The sequence below is a fragment of the Delphinapterus leucas genome, chromosome 16, assembly GCF_059928025.1.
Source record: "Delphinapterus leucas isolate spDelLeu-1000000601 "Yukka" chromosome 16, BTC_Dleu_Yukka2, whole genome shotgun sequence".
Taxonomy (NCBI): domain Eukaryota; kingdom Metazoa; phylum Chordata; class Mammalia; order Artiodactyla; family Monodontidae; genus Delphinapterus; species Delphinapterus leucas.
In genome coordinates this window covers 58,760,224-58,781,609 of record NC_143144.1, presented here as the reverse complement: position 1 = coordinate 58,781,609, position 21,386 = coordinate 58,760,224, and the positions used below count along the sequence as shown (strand labels likewise).

The 21,386-nt window shown below is 40.3% G+C and overlaps 1 protein-coding gene and 1 pseudogene across 14 annotated transcripts in view; one reads left to right on the top strand and one right to left on the bottom strand.

Moving 5' to 3' along the window:
- The window catches only part of ENTPD7 (ectonucleoside triphosphate diphosphohydrolase 7), a 75,806-nt gene that overhangs the window by 6,201 nt on the left and 48,219 nt on the right, over positions 1-21,386 (bottom strand). For 5 of the 14 annotated variants that reach the window (XR_002643918.3, XR_016388144.1, XR_016388145.1 and 2 more), the window contains exons 9-13: positions 20,742-20,908; positions 18,321-18,645; positions 15,795-15,880; positions 14,005-14,166; positions 11,638-12,499 (exon numbers count right to left, since the gene is read on the bottom strand). Coding sequence is in view for 8 of the 14 variants with exons in the window: in XM_089898015.1 (XP_089754141.1) it covers positions 12,268-12,499; positions 14,005-14,166; positions 15,795-15,880; positions 18,321-18,645; positions 20,742-20,908 (972 nt within the window). In the remaining 6 variants the exon portion in view is untranslated. Of the gene's footprint in view, positions 1-6,821; positions 12,500-14,004; positions 14,167-14,583; positions 15,698-15,794; positions 15,981-18,320; positions 18,646-20,741; positions 20,909-21,386 lie in introns of those variants that run through there. The other 9 variants (XM_089898015.1, XM_089898021.1, XM_089898014.1 and 6 more) reach the window with 5 other exon arrangements.
- LOC149747299 (receptor-binding cancer antigen expressed on SiSo cells pseudogene) lies at positions 18,392-20,783 on the top strand (annotated as a pseudogene).

The following is a 21,386-nucleotide window of genomic DNA, read 5'->3' as shown; positions in this document are numbered from 1 at the left end:
TATGCATTGCACATTTTATTCAACACTGATTTAACAGTATTTGTCAGAATTTCAAGAACTGTTCCGTAAAACTATTATTTAATGTGAAGTGTTAGAAAAACATACAAGCTTAGCAACCCCCAAAAGTGATGCCATGCAGGCAGCCTTTGGTTTTTTAAAGCAAAAAGGGAGTTTTTAGTTGTGGATCATAATAAAAAGATGTCTTTCAACACTGCAGGATCCAATGCTCAAGGCAGAAATCATGGAAGAGACAAGGCATATACTTCAGGACTGCAACTAAAGGGGAATTGTAGGATAAGAATTTCAAACACAGCATAATGACAAATTCCAGAAATCAAAGTGTTTGGGATCCTTGCTAGCAGAGAAAGATTTTTATGAAGCTAGTTAGGGCCAGAGCCTTCACCATCAGCAGTCTTTAGAGGCTAAACTCTCGCAGGTGCTCTGTAGGAGGGGCTGCTTAGGAAAGTATCAGGGCTACTTTACACTGGAGAAGTGGAGAGTGGAGAGGAGTGGTAGGATGCCACAGGGCATACGAGTGGCTGCACTACTTAAAAAGGAGAGGCTCAGCTTGCCTGAAGTGATGCATACGTGGCTATAATCATCCTGGGATTCTGAAATTTTTTTCCATTTTGGTCTTTATAAAAATGGCAAGCAACGATTGAATACATTTTAAAAGTAGAAAGCCCTTTAAAAGTATGGGTAATGATTCAATTTTACAAATAAAACGATATTATTGCTCAGACTTCCAGAGAAACAAAATGGATGTATTCCTCCTCTGTCGCTCTAATAATGGTACTGAGAAATAATGAAATATTAGGGGGAAAAGGAAATGTGTAATAATATAAGGGAAGTGTATTCAGATATTAAAAAAAGGAGTCCTCATTTTTTAACAAATATATTTTATAATACCAACAAATCCTCACAAGTTTGTCAGAGCACATGGCCCTAGCGGCAGGACTATGAAATTAGCATAACCTGAGACTAGTTTGGGAGAATTTGAAACATTTGCTGCTACTTCTACCTTAATTCTTAATTCCAACTGAAGTTTCATCACATACCACAGCAAAAAGGGAAATTAGATGCTAGTTCTGAATTCGTTTGAAAAGAAGTCTAAAAACAGCAAGAAGAAACAGCACTCTGTTTCTGTAAGGGAGTCTAGGAACTGCCCAATAATTACAACCAAGTTCCTTAATGAGGTAGCTCTAATAAACATTTATATCTTAAATAATTTAGATTGTAACCATAACATGAATTGCTTGGATGCTGTGGTTAAGAAAATTGTACAAAATTAAGCAAATTGTTTAAAAAAGAGATGTCTAAAATTTTAAATTATTGAAAAAAATGAAGCTAGAATGGATGTAGTGAAAACCTGATGCTATTTTTAACAAAGCATTTGTTTCATATTTTATTCCTAAATGTGAGCAATCACAAATTAGTATCAGAAGCAGTTATAAAGATTGCGCATGGTTAGTTGCAGTCAGCTGTATTATATATATTGTGTTGAAACACACAGTCTTGCAAGAAGATTCTGTCATTTCATTGTATTACTACTGTTCTGGGTGTCAGTTTCATCATCCGTAAAATCATGGGGGTTAACCAGAAATCTCTCAAGTCTCAGGTTTAAAAATCTCATTTTCTGGAGATTGGTTCAAGATGGAGGAGTAGAAAGACCTGCTGTCACTCCCTCTTGCAAGAGCACCAGAATCAAAACTAACTGCTGAACAAGCATCGACAGGAAGACACTGGAACTCACCAAAAAAGATATCCCATACCCAAAGACAAAGGAGAAGCCACAATGAGACGGTAGGAGGGGCACAATCATAATAAAATCAAATTCTATAACTGCTGGATGGGTGATTCACAAACTGGAGAACACTTATACCACAAAAGTCCACCCACTGGAGTGAAGGTTCTGAGCCCCACGTCAGGCTTCCCAACCTGGGGGTCCAGCAACAGGAGGAGGAATTCCTAGAGAATCAGACTTTGAAGGCTAGTGGGATTTGATTAAAGGACCTCGACAGGACTGGGGGAAACAGAGACTCCACTCTTGGAGGACACACACAAAGTACTGTGTGCATCAGGACCCAGGGGAAGGAGCAGTGACCCCACAGGAGACTGAACCAGACCTACCTGCTAGTGTTGGAGAGTCTCCTGCAGAGGTGGGAGGTGGCTGTGTCTCACCGTGAGGACAAGGGCACTGGCAGCAGAAGTTCTGAGAAGTACTCCTTGGCGTGAGCCCTCCCTGAGTCCACCATTAGCCCCACCAAAGAGGCCTGGTAAGCTCCAGTGTTGGGTCACCTTAGGCCAAACAACCAACAAGGAGGGAACCCAGCCCCACCCATCAGCAGACAACTGGATTAAAGTTTTACTGAGCTCTGCCCACCAGAGCAACAGCCAGTTCTACCCACCACCAGTCCCTCCCATCAGGAAACTTGTACAAGCCACTTAGATAGCCTAATCCACCAGAGGGAAGACAGCAGAAGCAAGAAGAACTACAATCCTGCAGCCTGTGGAACTAAAACCACATTCACAGAAAGAGACAGGATGAAAAGGCAGAGGGCTATGTACCAGATGAAGGAACAAGATAAAACCCCAGAAAAACAACTAAATGAAGTGGAGATAGGCAACCTTCCAGAAAAAGAATTCAGAATAATGATAGTGAAGATGATCCAGGACCTCGGAAAAAGAATGGAGGCAGAGATTGAGAAGATGCAAGAAATGTTTAACAAAGACCTAGAAGAATTACAGAACACACAAACAGAGATGAACAATACAATAACTGAAATGAAAACTACACTAGAAGGAATCAATAGCAGAATCACTGAGGCAGAAAAACAGATAAGTGACCTGGAAGACAGAATGGTGGAATTCACTGCTCCAGAATAGAATAAAGAAAAAAGAATGAAAATAAATGAAGACAGCCTAAGAGACCTCTGGGACAACATTAAATGCAACAACATTCACATTATAGGGGTCCCAGAAGGAGAAGAGAGAGACAAAGGACCCAAGAAAATATTTGAAGAGATTATAGTCAAAAACTTCCCTAACATGGGAAAGGAAATGGCCACCCAAGTCCAGGAAGCACAGAGAGTCCCATACAGGATAAACCCAAGGAGAAACATGCTGAGACACATAGTAATCAAATTGGTAAAAATTAAAGACAAAAAAAAATTATTGAAAGCAGCAAGGGAAAAATGACAAATAACATACAAGGGAACTCCCATAAGGTTAACAGCTGATTTCTCAGCAGAAACTCTTCAAGCCAGAAGGGAGTGGCATGACATATTTTAAGTGATGAAAGGGAAGAACGTACAACCAAGATTACTCTACCCAGCAAGGATCTCATTCAGATTCAACGGAGAAATCAAAAGCTTTACAGACAAGCAAAAGCTAAGAGAATTCAGCACCACCAAACCAGCTCTACAACAAATGCCAAAGGAACTTCTCTAAGTGGGAAACACAAGAGAAGAAAAGGACCTATAAAAACAAACCCAAAACAATTAAGAAAATGGTAACAGGGACATACATATTGATAATTACCTTAAACGTGAATGGATTAAATGCTCCAACCAAAAGACACAGGCTCGCTGAATGGATACAAAAACAAGACCCATATATATGCTGTCTACAAGAGACCCACTGCAGACCTAGGGACACATACAGACTGAAAGTGAGGGGATGGAAAAAGATATTCCATGCAAATGGAAATCAAAAGAAAGCTGGAGTAGCAATACTCATATCAGATAAAATAGATTTTAAAATAAAGAATGTTACAAGAGACAAGGAAGGACACTACATAATGATCAAGGGATCAATCCAAGAAGAAGATATAACAATTATAGATATATATGCACCCAACATAGGAGCACCTCAATACATAAGGCAACTGCTAACAGCTATAAAAGAGGAAATTGACAGTAACACAATTATAGTGGGAGACTTTAACACCTCACTTACAGCAATGGACAGATCATCCAGACAGAAAATTAATAAGGAAACACAAGCTTTAAATGATACAATAGACCAGACAGATTGAAGTGATATTTACAGGACATTCCATCCAAAAACAGCAGATTACACTTTCTTCTCAAGTGCACACAGAACATTCTCCAGGATTGATCACATCTTGGGTCACAAATCAAGCCTCAGTAAATTTAAGAAAATCGAAATCATATCAAGCATCTTTTGTGACCAAATGCTATGAGATTAGAAATCAATTACAGGGAAAAAAACGTAAAAAACACAAACACGTGGAGGCCAAACAATACGTTACTAAATAACCAAGAGATCACTGAAGAAATCAAAGAGAAAATCAAAAAATACGTAGAAACAAATGACAATGAAAACACGATGATCCAAAACCTATGGGATACAGCAAAAGCAGTTCTGAGAGGGAAGTGTATAGCAATACAATCCTACTTCAAGAAACAACAAACATGTCAAATAAACAATCTAACCTTATACCTAAAAGAACTAGAGAAAGAAGAACAAAACCCCAAGTTAGTAGAAGGAAAGAAATCATAAAGATCAGAGCAGAAATAAATGAAATAGAAACTAAGAAAACAATAGCAAAGATCAATAAAACTAAAAGCTGGTTCTTTGAGAAGATAAACAAAATTGATAAACCATTAGCCAGACTCATCAAGAAAAAGAGGGAGAGGACTCAAAGCAATAAAATTAGAAATGAAATAGAAGTTACAACAGACACCGCAGAAATACAAAGCATTCTAAGAGACTACTATAAGCAACCGTATGCCAATAAAATGGACAATCTGGAAGAAATGGACAAATTCTTAGAAAGGTATAACCTTCCAAGACTGAACCAGGAAGAAATAAAAAATATGAATAGACCAATCACAGGCAATGAAATTGAAACTGTGATTAAAAATATTCCAACAAACAAAAGTCCAGGACCAGATGGCTTCACAGGTGAATTCTATCAAACATTTAGAGAAGAGCTAACACCCATCCTTCTCAAACTCTTCCAAAAAATTTCGGAGGAAGGAACACTCCCAAACTCATTCTATGAGGCCACCATTAACCCGATACCAAAACCAGACAAAGATACTCCACAAAAAGAAAATTACAGACCAATATCACTGATGAATATAGATGCAAAAATCCTCAACAAAATACTAGCAAACAGAATCCTACAACACATTAAAAGGATCATACACCGTGACCAAGTGGGATTTAACCCAGAGATGCAAGGATTCTTCAATATACGCAAATCAATCTATGTGATATACCATATTAACAAATTGAAGAATAAAAACCATATGATCATCTCAATAGATGCAGAAAAAGCTTTTGGCAAAATTCAACATCCATGAGGCTTCCCTGGTGGCACAGTGGTTGAGAGTCTGCCTGCCGATGCAGGGGACATGGGTTCGTGCCCTGGTCCGGGAAGATCCCACATGGCGCGGAGCGGCTGGGCCCGTGAGCGATGGCCGCTAAGCCTGCACGTCCAGAGCCTGTGCTCTGCAATGGGAGAGGCCACAACAGTGAGAGACCCATGTACCGCAAAAAAAAAAAAAAAAATCAACACCCATTTATGATAAACACTCTCCAGAAAGTAGGCATAGAGGGAACCTACCTCAACATAATAAAGGCCATATATGACAAACCCACAGCAAACATCATTCTGAATGGTAAAAACCTGAAAGCATTTCCTCTAAGATCAGGAAAAAGACAAGGATGTCCACTCTCACCACTAGTATTCAACATAGTTTTGGAAGTCCTAGCCATGGCAATCAGAGAAGAAAAAGAAAAAAAAGGAATACAAATTGGAAAAGAAGAAGTAAAACTGTCACTGTTTGCAGATGACATGATACTATACATAGAGAATCCTAAAGATGCCACCAGAAAACTACTAGAGCTAATCAATGAATTTGGTAAAGTTGCAGGATACAAAATTAGTGCACAGAAATCTTTTGCATTCCTATACACTAGTGATGAAAAATCTGAAAGAGAAATTAAGGAAACACTCCCATTTACCATTGCAACAAAAAGAATAAAATACCTAGGAATAAAGCTACCCAGGGAGACAAAAGACCTGTATGCAGAAAACTATAAAACACTGATGAAAGAAATTAAAGATGATACAAAGAGATGGAGAGATATACCATGTTCTTGGATTGGTAGAATCAATATTGGGAAAATGACTATACTACCCAAAGCAATCTACAGATTCAATGCAATCCCTATTAAATTACCAATGGCCTTTTTTACAGAACTAGAACAAAAAATCTTAAAATTTGTATGGAGACACAAAAGACCCCAAATAGCCAAGGCAGTCTTGAGGGAAAAAAACGGAGCTGGAGGAATCAGGCTCCCAGACTTCAGACTATACTACAAAGCTACAGTAATCAAGACAATATGGTACTGGCACAAAAACAGAAATACAGATCAATGGAACAGGATAGAAAGCCCAGAGGTAAGCCCACGCACCTATGGTCAACTAATCTATGACAAAGGAGGCAAGGATATACAACGGAGAAAAGACAGTCTCTTCAATAAGTGGTGCTGGGAGAACTGGACAGCTGCATGTAAAAGAATGAAATTAAACACTCCCCAAAACCATACACAAAAATATACTCAAAATCGATTAGAGACGTAAATGTAAGACCAGACACTATAAAACTCTTAGAGGAAGCACAGGAAGAACACTCTTTGACATAAATCACAGCAAGGTCTTTTTTGATCCACCTCCTAGAGTAATGGAAATAAAAACAAAAATAAACAAATAGGACCTAATGAAACTTAAAAGTTTTTGCACAGCAAAGGAAACTACAAACAAGAGGAAAAGACAACCCTCAGAATGGGAGAAAATATTTATTTTTGAGAAAATATTTCTGAGAAAATATTTTTGCAAACGAATCAACAAAGGATTAATCTCCAAAATATATAAACAGCTCATGCAGCTCAATGGAAAAAAAAAAAAAAAAAAACCAACCCAACCCAAAAATGGGCAGAAGACCTAAATAGACATTTCTCCGAAGAGACATACAGATGGCCAAGAAGCAAATGAAAAGCTGCTCATCATCACTAATTATTAGAGAAATGCAAATCAAAACTACAATGAGGGGCTTCCCTGGTGGCGCAGTGGTTGAGAGTCCGCCTGCCGATGCAGGGGACATGGGTTCGTGCCCCGGTCTAGGAAGATCCCACATGCCGTGGAGCGGCTAGGCCCATGAGCCATGGCCGCTGAGCCTGTGCGCCCGGAGCCTGTGCTCCGCAATGGAAGAGGCCACAACAGTGAGAGGCCCGCATACTGCAAAAAAAAAAAAAAAAGAAAAAAAAAACTACAATGAGGAATCACCTCATACCAGTTAGAATGGGCATCATTAGAAAATCTACAAACAACAAATGCTGGAAAGGGTGTGGAGAAAAGGGAACCCTCTTGCACTGTTGGTGGGAATGTAAATTGATACAGCCACTATGGAGAACAGTATGGAGGTTCCTTAAAAAACTAAAAATAGAATTACCATATGACCCAGCAATCCCACTACCGGGCATATACCCAGAGACATCCATAATTCAAAAAGACACATGCACCCCAATGTTCATTGCGGCACTATTTACAATAGCCAGGATATGGAAGCAACCTAAATGCGCATCGACAGATGAATGGATAAAGAAGATGTGGTACATATATACAATGGAATATTACTCAGCCATAAAAAGGAACAAAACTGGGTCATTTGTAGAGACGTGGATGGATCTAGAGACTGTCATACATAGTGATGTAAGTTAGAAAGAGAATAACAAATATGGTATATTAACGCATATATGTGGAAACTAGAAAAATGGTACAGATGAACTGGTTTGCAGGGCAGAAATTGAGACACAGATGCAGAGAACAAACGTATGGACACCAAGGGGGGAAATTTGCGGGGGGGGGGATGAATTGGGAGATTGGGATTGACATGTATACACTAATATGTATAAAATGGATAAGTAATAAGAACCTGCTGTATAAAAAAATAAATAAAATAAAATTCAAAAAAAAAGTAATCTCTAACCAATAGTCCTAGCACTTTCATAGAATTTTTTATCATATAAGCACATTATAAAAATCAGCAAATAAGTCAAACAAGTAAAAATGTAACTCTAGGAAGCTAAAGATGTTTATTTTGTAAAACTTCACCAGTTGGGATAAACTGGGACAGACCAATATGAATTCGTTGAAAGTATGAATCATGGAATAGTTTAATGTGATTTGAACTGGGATTTCAAAGTGTTCACAGGTAGAGTTTCTTAAGCACTGATTTCAATAAATAATTGTCAGTAGCATAAAAAAAAATCTCATTTTCTGAAACTGATGTATGATGATTGCTTTTGGAAAGTCCATTCCCACCAACCTTAATGTCAGGGACTATGGATAAAGTAGGAAACGACCACTGGTTCTTCTGGGCAGCCTGATCTTCTAAACCAAAGGCCACAATCCTCTTCCTGAAACTACTATATCACTTCTCTACCTTCTCTGCCTTTAGTTCCTTAGGCCAGTTTTTCTCCCTTTGGAACTGGCCTCAGATCATCTTGTCCAGCCATCTTGTTTTATAGATGAGAAATGAACCAGAGAGGGCAGGTGACTTGCCTGGGGTACCAGAGCTACTTAATGACAAAGCCAGGGCTAAAATCCAAATCTGCTGTTTGGAAGCCTGCTGTTCTTTGCCCTAAATCACACCACCCACTTGTCTTTCACCCCTGACAAAAAGCAGAACACAAAACTATGAGAATAGGGGTGAGGGGGGCATCTAGATAATACCAGTGAGAAGTTACTGTATCTCAAAAATATAAATATGGAGGTGATAATAAGTGTTAATGCCTAAAATGACTAGCTTAGCAAGTGTATGGCAGACTCAACCACATTTTAATAATCACTGCCTAAGGCCTCTGAAGTTAAAGAAAGCTCTTAGGCTGAGGAGGGCAGAGGCAGAATACTTTGGATAACATTAGAAGAATAAATACAAGGTTGGGGGAAAGTGCCTAAAATTTCCTAGACCAAGGAAAGTCAATTCAAGGAGCTAAGGTACAGAGAGAAAGATGGTATAATTTGGCTTAGAATTAACTGCAACTTAAGTGAATGTAATGCCAAATAATTGGGTATTATACATATTTTTATTATGTTCTCATGATAAGAATTCAGAGAAAAGTGATGGGATGTGCCAACATAAATAATAATAAAGCCTCACTCCTATAAGCCACTGGCTCGACTTTGACATTTGTGACCTATCTCAGTAATTAAAGCACTGAAACAGTTCAGGTTCACTGCTGCTGTTATAAGGAAGACTGCTCGGTAAGATTCAAAGGAGCCAGTGGAATGTGAATTTTATGAAATCATAATTATTTTCACATGAGAACCGCTCAAAATGCAGAAATGCAAATAGAAGTCTTTAAAAATCTTTTAAAACTGAGGGCAAAAACAGGGTTAAAGGGAAGATAGACTGTCTGATTCTATAAGTAAGAATATTTCATTTTGAGAAAGTAATATATATAACTGGCACTCAGCAAGGGATAAATGGCTTCTGTTTCTAGCTAATGAGATTTGATTTAAAATTTTTAATTGGGAGCAATGGACGAAGCTCAGGAACCAGAACCAAGAGCAAATACTCAGTTTTTCTGAGGGGTATGACAAAAATTCGTCCTTATTTTTATACCATGGAACTCTAAGATGCCTTACTCACTGCAGTAGACAACCCTAGATCCTATAATATTAAAATAATAAAAGGATATAACACTAAAAAAATTCAGGGCTTCCCTGGTGGCACAGTGGTTGAGAGTCCGCCTGCCGATGCAGGGGACACGGGTTCGTGCCCCGGTCCGGGAAGATCCCACATGCCGCGGAGCCACTGGGCCCGTGAGCCATGGCCGCTGAGCCTGCGCGTCTGGAGCCTGTGCTCCGCAACGGGAGAGGCCACAACAGTGAGAGGCCCGCGTACCACAAAAAAAAAAAACAAAAAACAAAAAAACAAAAAAAAAACAATCAAAGACTAATTAAAATAAATTAAGAAATACATTTATATGGAAAAAATGATAAACAGGTATCCTGAGTTTCTCAACTATAAAAAGAACACAATAATCTGAAAGGTTATCATGATGAGTAAATAACATACATAAAATTCTTAAAGATGTGTCTGGTACACAATAAGTGCTTTGCAAATGGTAGCTATTATCATAGCCAGGATGAAGAATAACTTTTGAGCTAATTAGATTGGACTAATCACCACCTCCTCCATGCTTCAGTTTCATTCTGAGCATACAGATGTGATCACTGTTAGCCGACTAGGCAGCTTTTGAGATCTTTGACTAGATCACACAAGAAAACCAAAAATAGTATTTGGAAACCAAGGTGAGGGGAAAAGAGTTACCTGAGTAGGCAATGGCTAGCAAAACATATTATGACATTATTTATAAGCAGCATTCATAAGGCAAGGGGTCACTCACAGTACAAAGATAAGAAGTCAAAGAAAATCAAGGCAATTTAGAAATCTTAAAAATTAAAGGAAGCTGTGACATAAGCCCTAATGAAAAGTAAAAAGTACTTCCAAAGGAACCTGTAAGACTCTTTGCTGGAACCATTTTCATCTAATTTGAAAACAATTCAAGACTCATGATTTTTTCACCTACCAACCAAGAGTCAGTATACTTATTTTCAACCCAGTATAGTTCTAGGAGGATTTGGATTTATTCTTCTTGGTTTTATGAAGCACTTAATTCCTTTCTGCTCCCAGTATGGAATTTATTTTTTAAGAATTCCACTTTCTTTTCCCTTTAAAGTCAAGGACCTTTCCCCTACTCATGTAATCCTAGAACTCAAAGCTGACAAAAAAGAAAACTGCTTTAACTCTGGGAGCATATTCTTGGGCAGGACATTTAAGGCTACATAGAGGAATGGTTATTAACGTATAAAGAAGGTTCCACGGGGATGAAAAAGAAATCCTTGTGCAATTTGAAGGCTAAATGCAGAGAAAAAGCAAAGCTCCTGAAGGGTAGGAGATAAAAATGTAATTACTATGGCTTTTCCTCTCTCCCCATTAATGGAAATGCTGTTTATGACTGAGAAATCTCTTAAAAATATTCTGAAAGTTGCCAGGTAGATTATTAACAGATTTATCTGTTTATTCCAAAGTTTGGGATTTGCTTCTTTTCAAATATTCCAAGAGTCAAACTGAGAGAACTTCTGTTTCTCAGAAAAACATTAATAAATAAGAGCTTGGATTTTATTGCCTTTGTCCACTCTCCTGATACTGTTTTTTCCTTCTTTAAAAACAATCCAAATGCATCCCTTCCCAAAATACATATTGATCTTAGCAGTGAAATAAAGGAACTCTTTTTTTTTTAATCTTCCCACATAAGGACTCATAAAAATAGGCCTAGAGGTAAAGATGTTAAAAAAAAAAAAAAATAGGCCTAGAGGACAGTGACCTGAAACCAGAAAAATCTAGGTCTCCAATTCCCATCACAGTCTCTCCAACCCTACAAGCACACTTAAGGTTCAAAAAGAAAAATTAATGCCCAAACAGCCTGTGAGGCACATAGACATGGAAAAATTTTCTATCCTGGTCTTACCAGGCATCAGATAACATATTGTTAAAATCGTCAATGGACCATTCATTTAGAAAGGGTTCTAACCTTTTAAAATCACGAACTAACATCAGCAACAGTATGTCAGGGATCTTGGACCACACTCACAATGGCTTCTTTGTCGAGTAAGCAAAGAAGCTGTGTTATTTTGGTTGCCTGGAAATTCTTATTTGTTCCACTGAACTGCAAAGATCTTGGATCCCTCTTAAAGGCTGTGGATCTCCACATAAGTGATATCTCTGTTACAGAGAAAGAAGGGGCTGCTGCACTTGCTAGAATGTCTTCGGCTTTGAATCAGATGCTCCAAGTTTGGTTTCAACCAGACTTCCAGTGTGCCCAACGCCAAACTTCAAGCTTTAAGGGGAGAAAAGTCTAGATCCCAGGAGCACACCAAATCACTCAGATAAAGTAGTAGAAGCATGCTTCAATTGGACTAAAGTTGGTTCCCTTTGTTAGCACCAATCTCTCATTTAGTTCTTCATAGAGTAAATTACAGCTTCTCTCAGAGAAGAGGACCTGGATATTGAGAATGAATTAAAGTAGGTATTAAAGTAGAAATTTCAAGGCCAAATATCCACAAAGTCAGGCAAAGCAGCATCTGAGGCCAGTACCAGAAAGTGGTGGAATTCAATGGGCAGCAATTCTGAATACTTGAGTTCCCCTAGAACCTGTCCAGCCTCATGGCCCAACCTGTACCCCAATCATGGGCACCACCTCCTCGATCCACAGTAAGTCCAATGGGGTTGAGGCTCGACTTTGTCGGTGGTGAATTCGGCGTAGCCGCAGAAGGTACAGGATGATGGCCAGTAGCACCACCAGGATACAGGCGAAGAAAAGATAGTGGTTGTACACAAAGGAGAGACGGAACCAGCTACCATGGGCTTGTCGGGCACCTTCCTGCCGTAGATCCCTAAGGAAGAAGGTGGAAAGAAATGTTAGTTTAGGAGAGAAATATTTATGCCAATTTAAAAGGCCCAGAGGTTTTACCCATTTACTCCATCCATGTAAACATGCTATAATACCAGCTCCACAGAGCAAGCAAAGCTGAAGCATGTCCCCAGGCCCAGAGCTGGTATGTGTGATTCCTTCTGTACCTTCCTTTCCCCGGCCTAGAGGGAGCCTCACAGGCCTACCCCCTCTAGAATATGGGGGCAAAATTAGAAGCCAAAGAAATGAACAGTAAGACAAGACTGGTCATCTGTCAAATAAGTCTTAACAGTGACCCCATACCACCCTGGCCTACACAGTTTGTAAATATGGTGCTAATGAGTAGGGTGGCCCCTGAATCTAATCAAGAAATCAGAGTATATCTAAATCTTAAAAAAAAAAAAAAAAAAAAGTTGCTGTGCTTCCTGAGGATTTAGGATTTATCTAGAGAAAGCTGTCACTTAATCAATTGTATTGTAAACTGAAGAAAAAATAGACATGTAAATCTAAGTGTAATGATCTGTCTAGAACAGAAGTCCTTCTCTCATGGTCCAGATACCAGATCCATTTTCATTCTGTTTGACCTGCAGTGTTTTTTAAAGATGTGAATCTCCAAACAGAAAGACCACATATAAAATATGGATTTCTGGCTTCTCGACAAAGGAGAGCTGGCAGATGCTGGGACAGCACTTCTGCATGACGTAATCAGCCTTTTGTTCGGGGCACATACTCTCCAGTTCCCCACTTCTCTCACCCGCCTGGCTTCTATACTGACTTTAAAGAAACAGGCACCAAAGATTAAGGGTTCATCTTAGTTTATTTAAAATAGTCCAGAGGAGAGAGCACCTACAAATTATCCCAAATATCTTATGGTACGTAAGAGCAAGACATCCCCTAAAAGCATCTCAGGTCCTTTGTTCTAACTCTGGCCCACCAAAAAGCCTTCCAAGTCAATGACATCTCTAGAGTGACTCTACCCATTAGGAAAGATTGCTGTATAGGAACAACATATCCCAGTCCTCTAGTCAGACAGAGATAGTTCCAGAGTAACTTTAGTTCATCAGTCAGTATGTTAGAAGTTGTTAGTAAGAGCTTAATTCTAAAGATTGATTTGTTGTAGATAAACAAAACTGAATTCCTGGGAACTCCCTGGCGGTCCAGTGGTTAGGACTTGGTGGTTTCACTGCCGAGGCCGTGGGTTCAATCCCTGGTCAGGGAACTAAGATCTCACAAGCCACGTGGCACGGCCAAAAAAAACCACTGAATTCCTGAAATTGCAAAGAAGAACATACTCCAGACCAATAATTCTCAGACTTCTTTCTGTTTCAACATGCCTGGTAAGTAATAGTAGTTTCACGTGGCAGTAATAAGGGGAGTTTGGGTGGGTTTTTTTTGTTTTTTGAGGGGGAGGTTACTTAAGAAACCTATTCTGAGGCACCAACTAACATCCTCTGAGCTCAAGATGCCAGCTTGGTCAGTCCACTTTACCTGAGTGGTAAGAAGCGTGTTTTATACAAAATGGCTCCCAGTGTCCACTGAACCTCTCGGTCATAGACCAGTTGGGCTGTCTGCAGATTTGGGTAGTCATAGGGAAAGTGGAATCCTTCATGAAGAACTTGGTACATCCAAGCTGACTTAAAACACTGATATCTGTGTGACAAAAAATAATTAGTTTTTTTTAAAGAAGGAAAAGAGGGACTTCCCTGGTGGTGCAGTGGTTAAGAATTCGCCTGCCAACGCAGAGGATGTGGGTTTGAGCCCTGGTCCGGGAAGATCCCACATGCCACGGAGCAGCTAAGCCTGTGCGCCACAACTACTGAGCCTGTGCTCTAGAGCCTGCAAGCCACAACTACTGAGCCTGTGTGCCACAACTACTGAAGCCTGCACGCCTAGAGCCTGTGCTCCACAATAAGGGAAGCCACCGCAATGAGAAGCCTGCGCACCGCAACGAAGAGTAGCCCCTGCTCGCCGCAACTAGCGAGAGCCTGCACGCAACGAAGACCCAATGCAGCCAAAAATAAAAATAAAATTTTTTTTAAAAAAGAAGAAAAAAAAGAATTCAAATGCTTTCTGCATATTCCCACTAGATGTCAAAAAGACCTCTCTTTCCCCGTTTCACCTTCCTCACCTCTAGGTGGAGCCAAATCTGAGCCTCCTTTATGTTAACATTTAACACAAAAGGGAAGAACACCTCTATGCAATGTAACAACACTATTGTGAGTACGTTTTACTTTTCTTTTTCTTTCTTTTTTTTCTAACAGCCCTTATCTTCAGGGAGAATCCTGAAATATCTACAAATATGATGTTTTGGATTTGCTTCAAAATGACTGAATTGTGGGGTGGGAAAACAGATGAAACAAGAGGGCTGGAAGCTGACAGCTATTAGGAGAGAAGCTGGGTGACAGATATTCAGGAGTTCATTAAACTGTTCTATTTTTGTTTATGTTTAAATTTTTTTTAACTAAAACATTTACAAAATGGGAGGACTGATGAACCAAACTGGCAAAATATTGATATGTGTTCAAGCTGGGTGACAGTTACATGTGGGTTTCTGTTACTGTTCTTTCTACTTTTCTGCATGTTTGATATTTTAATAAAAATTTAAAAATAAAAAGACCACCACTTTTGATTTAAAACCACCTGGAGAGAACACTTTTTGGTAACCACCAGTTTCCCTTGGCTTCACTAAAATAAGCTCACTATTTTGGCCTCTACCCTTCAGAAAATCAAAATCTGAAGTAACCAAATTCTCCTTCAACATAAAATCCAATCTGTACTATCACTCGCTCTCTTTCATTCATTGTTCATACACTTTTTTTAAAAGTTTAATTTAATTTTATTTTTTTGGCTGTGTTGCATCTTCATTGCTGCGCACAGCCTTTCTCTAGTTGCGGCGAGCGGGGTCTACTCTTTGTCACGGTGCTTGGGCTTCTCATTGCGGTGGCTTTTCTTGTTGTGGAGCACGGGCTCTAGGCACATAGGCTTCAGGAGCTGTAGCACGGGGGCTCAATAGTTGTGACATGCGGGTCCTAGAGTGCATGGGCTTCAGTAGTTGCAGCGTGTGGGCTCAGTAGCTGTGGCGCGCAGGCTCTAGGGCGCAGGCTCAGTAGTTGTGGTGCACGGGCTTAGTTGCTCTGTGGCATGTGGGATCTTTCTGGACCAGGGCTCGAACCCACGTCCCCTGCAATGGCAGGCGGATTCTTAACCACTGCACCACCAAGGAAGTCCCGTTCATACATTTTAAGGCCACATCTAAGGGAGAAAAGGAAGTTACTTACTTGAGTCGATGCTCATCTGCATGTGATGAAAAGAGGCCATTCTTGAATCTCTGAGTGAGTACTGACCAAGCCATGCCACAGTAATCCTGGAACAACCACAGAGAAATGGTGCAACATGAAATGGGAGGCAAACTGTAAATCCGCCACAGTCATAGCTGTTCCATTTCCAAAGTTACTTGTGGGATACTAGTTGACAAAGGAAAACAGAAATGGCATATTCATTCACCAAACACAGTGCTAGGTCCTGGGCAAAGCAAGTCCCTGAACTCAGGCCACTGAGTGACTTGAGTTACCTGGGAATAGTCCTTTTTATTCCTATTGCCTCCACGTTCTACGAAGCCTGCCTGACATGGCTCCTGAGCCTCTTAGGCTTCAGATATGGGTAAGGTTAGGACTAGGAGTAGCAACATCAAAAGCCAAACAGAGCTTCATTCTATCCTATGTAGGACTGACATGAGTAGGTCAAACAGATGGAACAGAAAATGGTCAAAGATCTATCACTGGGACTTCCCTGGTGGCACAGTGGTTAAGACTCCGCCTGCCAATGCAGGGAACACGGGTTCAAGCCTTGGTCCGGGAAGATCCCACGTGCCGCGGAGCAACTAAGCCCGTGCACCACAACTACTGAGCCTGCGCTCTAGAGCCCGTGAGCCACAACTACTGAGCCCGTGTGCCACAACTACTGAAGCCTGTGCGCCTAGAGCCTGTGCTCTGCAACAAGAGAAGCCACCGCAATGAGAAGCCCGCGCACCGCAACGAAGAGTAGCCCCCGCTCGCTGCAACTAGAGAAAGCCCGCTTGCAGCAATGAAGACCCAATGCAGCCAAAAATGAAATAAATTTATATTAAAAAAAAAAAAAGATCTATCACTGGCCTGCCTCTGTGTTGTAATTCTCACCAAAGGAATCATTCCTTTTCGTTTGTTCAGTGAACTAACATTTCCTGCATGTCTACTGTATGCCAGGTACTATTCTAGGTGCCAGGGGGATCCAGCAGTGAATAAAACAGACAAAAATTTCGTTCCTTATGAAGCTTACTTTCTAGTGGTGGGGGACAGACAATAACCAAATATACATGCATACATACATACATATACACATACATACACAGAGTGGGTTAGATGATGTAAGTGCTCATGGGAAAAATAAAGCAGGAAAGGGAAATAGGTAATATTGGGGAGGGCTGCAATTCTGTATAGGATGGCCAAGGAAGGTGTCACTGGGACGATAACAGTTGAGTCAAAGTTAAAAAAAACAAAGGGCGAACGAAATCATCTTTTACCTAGGAAAGAAAACATATTAAGCCACTAGCAGTTTGGGCAAGTAATAACCTGAGCCCTTTGATGTTCAAGGGAATAGGATTTGAGGAAGTTTTAAAATGAGAGAAAGATTCAGGCTATGGACGCTTAGGGGACGCTGGAAAGGAAAGGGAATATGAGGGTATTCCTAGAGGCAAGGGCAAATACAAACCAGGTTTTCCTCACTATTTCTTAGGGACTGCCTTTAGAGAACAGAATAGTACTAACACTGCAGATATTATTCCTTTTGGAAGCCTTATACCAAGCGAACCTTAGAGAATTCTAAGAAAGCAGAAGGGAAAGAATAAAAAATATAAAAGAGGACAGATCTCCCCATAAATTTTTCTGATAAAAGAGACAGATAGGGCTTCCCTGTTGGCGCAATGGTTGAGAGTCCGCCTGCCGATGCAGGGGACACAGGTTCGTGCCCCAGTCCAGAAGGATCCCACGTGCCACGGAGCGGCTGGGCCCGTGAGCCATGGCTGCTGAGCCTGCGCGTCCGGAGCCCGTGCTCCGCAACGGGAGAGGCCACAACAGTGAGAGGCCCGCGTACCACAAAAAAAAGAGACAGATATACAAAAATTAAAAAGAGATGAATCCAAATTAAAGCAGACACTGTAGAAAGCTAGCTAAACTTTTACCTGTCCAAATAACTAATGTTTTAAACCTATAAGATGCTTAAGTCCTAAATGTGCTCTAAGTGCATGTTTACTTCTTCTGCAATTTAAATGCACTATCATTGCTTTTTGCAACATCTTTTTAATATTCTAAGTGACCCTATACCATCCTTAAAACTCAAGGTAAGAAAATGAAAGTGGACTTGCCCACCTGTGTGACATCATCTCCAAAAGCACATTACACCTGGGAACAACCAGTAAGGGAAAAATACCTGGAGATGACACTTTTGGCCACAAACATTAATTAAGACTATTGGAAAGTTGGAGGAAAAAACCATTAACCACCATGACAATATTAGGCCTGGGTGATAATTTGGGTAATAGGACACCCGTGGAAACCTAAGCTTAATTAATTAGAAGGCAGTATAGCACAGCAGGTTCCTTAACTTCTCTAAGTCCACCTCCTCATCTGTAAAATGAGGGCTCACAGGGCTCCTGCCAAGAATCCAGTGAGATCATGCATGCAAAGCCCTTCGCACGGCATCTGGTACAAAGTCAGGCGTACAATAAATGGCTGCTGCCAGGATGAGTCACTTTATTATTAATAATTTACCTGAGCAGCCTTGGCAAACGTTGGCCCGTGGTAGCGGCCACCGATGCGTAACACATCCTCTGTACAGTAAAAGAACTCGGAGAAACCGTAGAACTCGCTGTTGTTGAAGTCAATGGGTGACTGGTAGATGCCATTCAGCGAGGCCTGGCTGGTGCTGGAGCGAGCCAACAGGGGGCTCAGCATGGCCCCACAAGCCACCCAGTCCCCTCTTCCTCGGACATGAAGGACCTGGCTGTTCCTTTCCACCACATCTGTGAGTCCCACAGGCAGGCAGGGATCTAGAAATGGATTGTCAGGACTCAGACCTGTCTTCTGGCCCAGCAACCTGTCACAATGACAAAAACAAACAAAACACATCAGTACTGTACTGAGCCTCCTCTAAGATGCTTCCCAGATATCTTGTTATTCTTCTACATGACACCCCTAAAAACAAGGATGGAGTGTTACCACGTAGTTGTGTCACGTGAACATTTAAATCATGCAAATTCAATTTAGAAAAAGAAAGAAATATGGCAGTGATTTTGTTCAACCTTTTAGTCAACATGTATATTTCCCAATGTATAGTGAAACTGGAGATGTGAATCTGCTGTTCTCCCTCTGGTCTTCATTCCCATTTGCCTCTTAAAAGTGAAAAGATCTCACCATTCTGAGCGCAATTCTAATGTTTAAAAAAACAACTGGGAGGAGGTGAAGTGGGAAGGGCTGAGGAGTGTCCTGAGGCAGGGACCATGGCAGTGGTGCATTGGCGATGGGTGGCAAAAGTGACCGAGTACATGCCCAGCTCTGAGGGGGAAGGGAGGGGCAGGTTTTGATTCCCACCATGGCCATCACACAGCTCTGGTTAACTAAAGTCTGTACTTGTCTAGCAACAGTATTCTCATTCCTAAAGAGATTAATATGCAGATCTGGCCAAAGGTGGAAATTAAGTAGAGACCAAATAACTTGGCCAGCTACAGTTAATTACTCATCAGTCCCTAAGACAAATGTTGAAGAGTGGACTTCCTGGGATGAAGATGCACCCACAAGTGTAGAGACTGAAGGAGGGAATGGTAATGTGGCAACACAACAAAATGCTTTGGAACAAGTGGAACCTACTTTAAAGATGTGACACCACCTATAAGGAAAACTCAGAACATTATTAAAAAGAGAGAAACATTAAGTTTTAACATCCCAGGAAGCACAGGTTTCTCTATAGATTAGCAGATACACAAGATGAGTAATCAATCTTCTGAACTAGGTAACTTAGATACATGGTAAAAAAAATACCAATGCATGAGAAGAAGATGCTGCAGCCTCTTCCGAGGCAGCAAAAAACATGATACAGAGATAAAAGAGCAGCAAAACAACAAAGGAAGGAAATGGAAGAGGAAGCACAGTGGCTAAAGTTGGCGTGAAACTTTCATAGTAATTGTTCTTCAGATGCCATAGTGATCTGAACTCCATAACCCAAGCAACATTTGTATGGATTTAAGAGTACTTTCAGAATACAAACACACTGCTTGGTTTTAATACATTCATCAATCATCCAGATAACAGGATTCTCCCAAAGCACCTTGAACTCTTAGGAGTTTAGACTCAGAAAAACAAAAAAGACTTATGAGACAATATTTTCTTTAACATGCTCCCAATACAAGGCAATTGACTACTGTAGAGAAATTATTACAAACGGGATAAACCAGTAGCTCTTCAAGCCACTGTTTCCAGCTAAACAAATGGGGGTAAATAGTTTTATGGTGGAAAAGAACTCTGCTCTCTATTATGCTTTCCTTTAATGTGCATAATGATAAAAATAATTTTAAATGCTAAAAACCCCACAACTATTTGTACATTATGGTCTAAATACTTCATCTGGTACACAATGAAGAATCAGTGGTCTGTCCAATGCTAGAGGAAAAAATGTCTATTCTGGACTTAAAGAGAATATTTTAAAGGCTAATTTTAACTACTATTTTAAAGGCTAATTTTGATTAAGATACTTTTAATCTTTTATGCACACTATGGAACCTTAAGTCCCACGTAAGATGCAACTCCACTGTAATTCAGAAAACATGTCCTGCGCACTTCCATGTATTGATAAAATGAACTTCCAGTAGCTACACTGCACTGCACAACTTAAACTGGTGACTTAATTGATCTCACTTATCCTGTGGTACCATGTCTGAAGATGGGCGCAGCAAGAAGTCACCACAATAAGCCACTGTACATTTTTGAGTCTTAATAACAAAGATTAGAAGGCACTCTCAAGCAGATCAAGTGGGACTACTAATAGAGGGTCTCTAAAAGATGCTACCCCATTGGCAGGGGTGGTCAGAAAGGAGGAAGCAAGGACGTATCTATCTAGTAGGATGTAACCATTTTTTCCTAATATCTGCAGCCTGACAACATTCTATTTCAGAATCACAGATCCCATGTCAAACATACCTGTTTTTGTTAAGAGTTTCATTCATCACAAGGTCTTCATAGCGCTGCCGGGCAAAGTTGCCCCCGAATCCCAGAAAGGTTGTGACGTAAACCCTATACACATGTTCAGTGTGTTGCACATCACAGCCCAGGTTGAACTCGGCCAGCAAGATCTTCGCAGCTTCTTCCTGTAATACGATGTAAAGGGAACTTTACTTTCGGTTGACTTCTAGAAAGGTATGACATTGCTAACACACTAGATTTCATCTGCTATGACTACTCTTTAAAACGTCTTGTAGCATTCTTTCAACCTCACAGCATTATTTTAAACAAAGACATAAAATGACAAGACTACACAAAAAGGAACAAATCAGAGACTAAATAACAAATTAGAGACTAAAATACTTTCTGTAGTTAGACAGAAGGTAGAATCATTACAGATGATGTCATTATCTGGCGTGTACTTTTCTGATTTTCCAATTCTCCAAAATGGGAATGTACTATTTTTATAATCAAAAAAAAAAAAAAATCCAGAGACACATAGTTTTTTGAGGCAGAAGCTTGGTGTGTCTCCCTAGTTTTTTGAGGCAGAAGCCTGGTGTGTCTCCCTTTGCTATCCTTTTCTACTTCAGCCAAAAAGAAAAAAAAAAAATCCTTTGACAAATA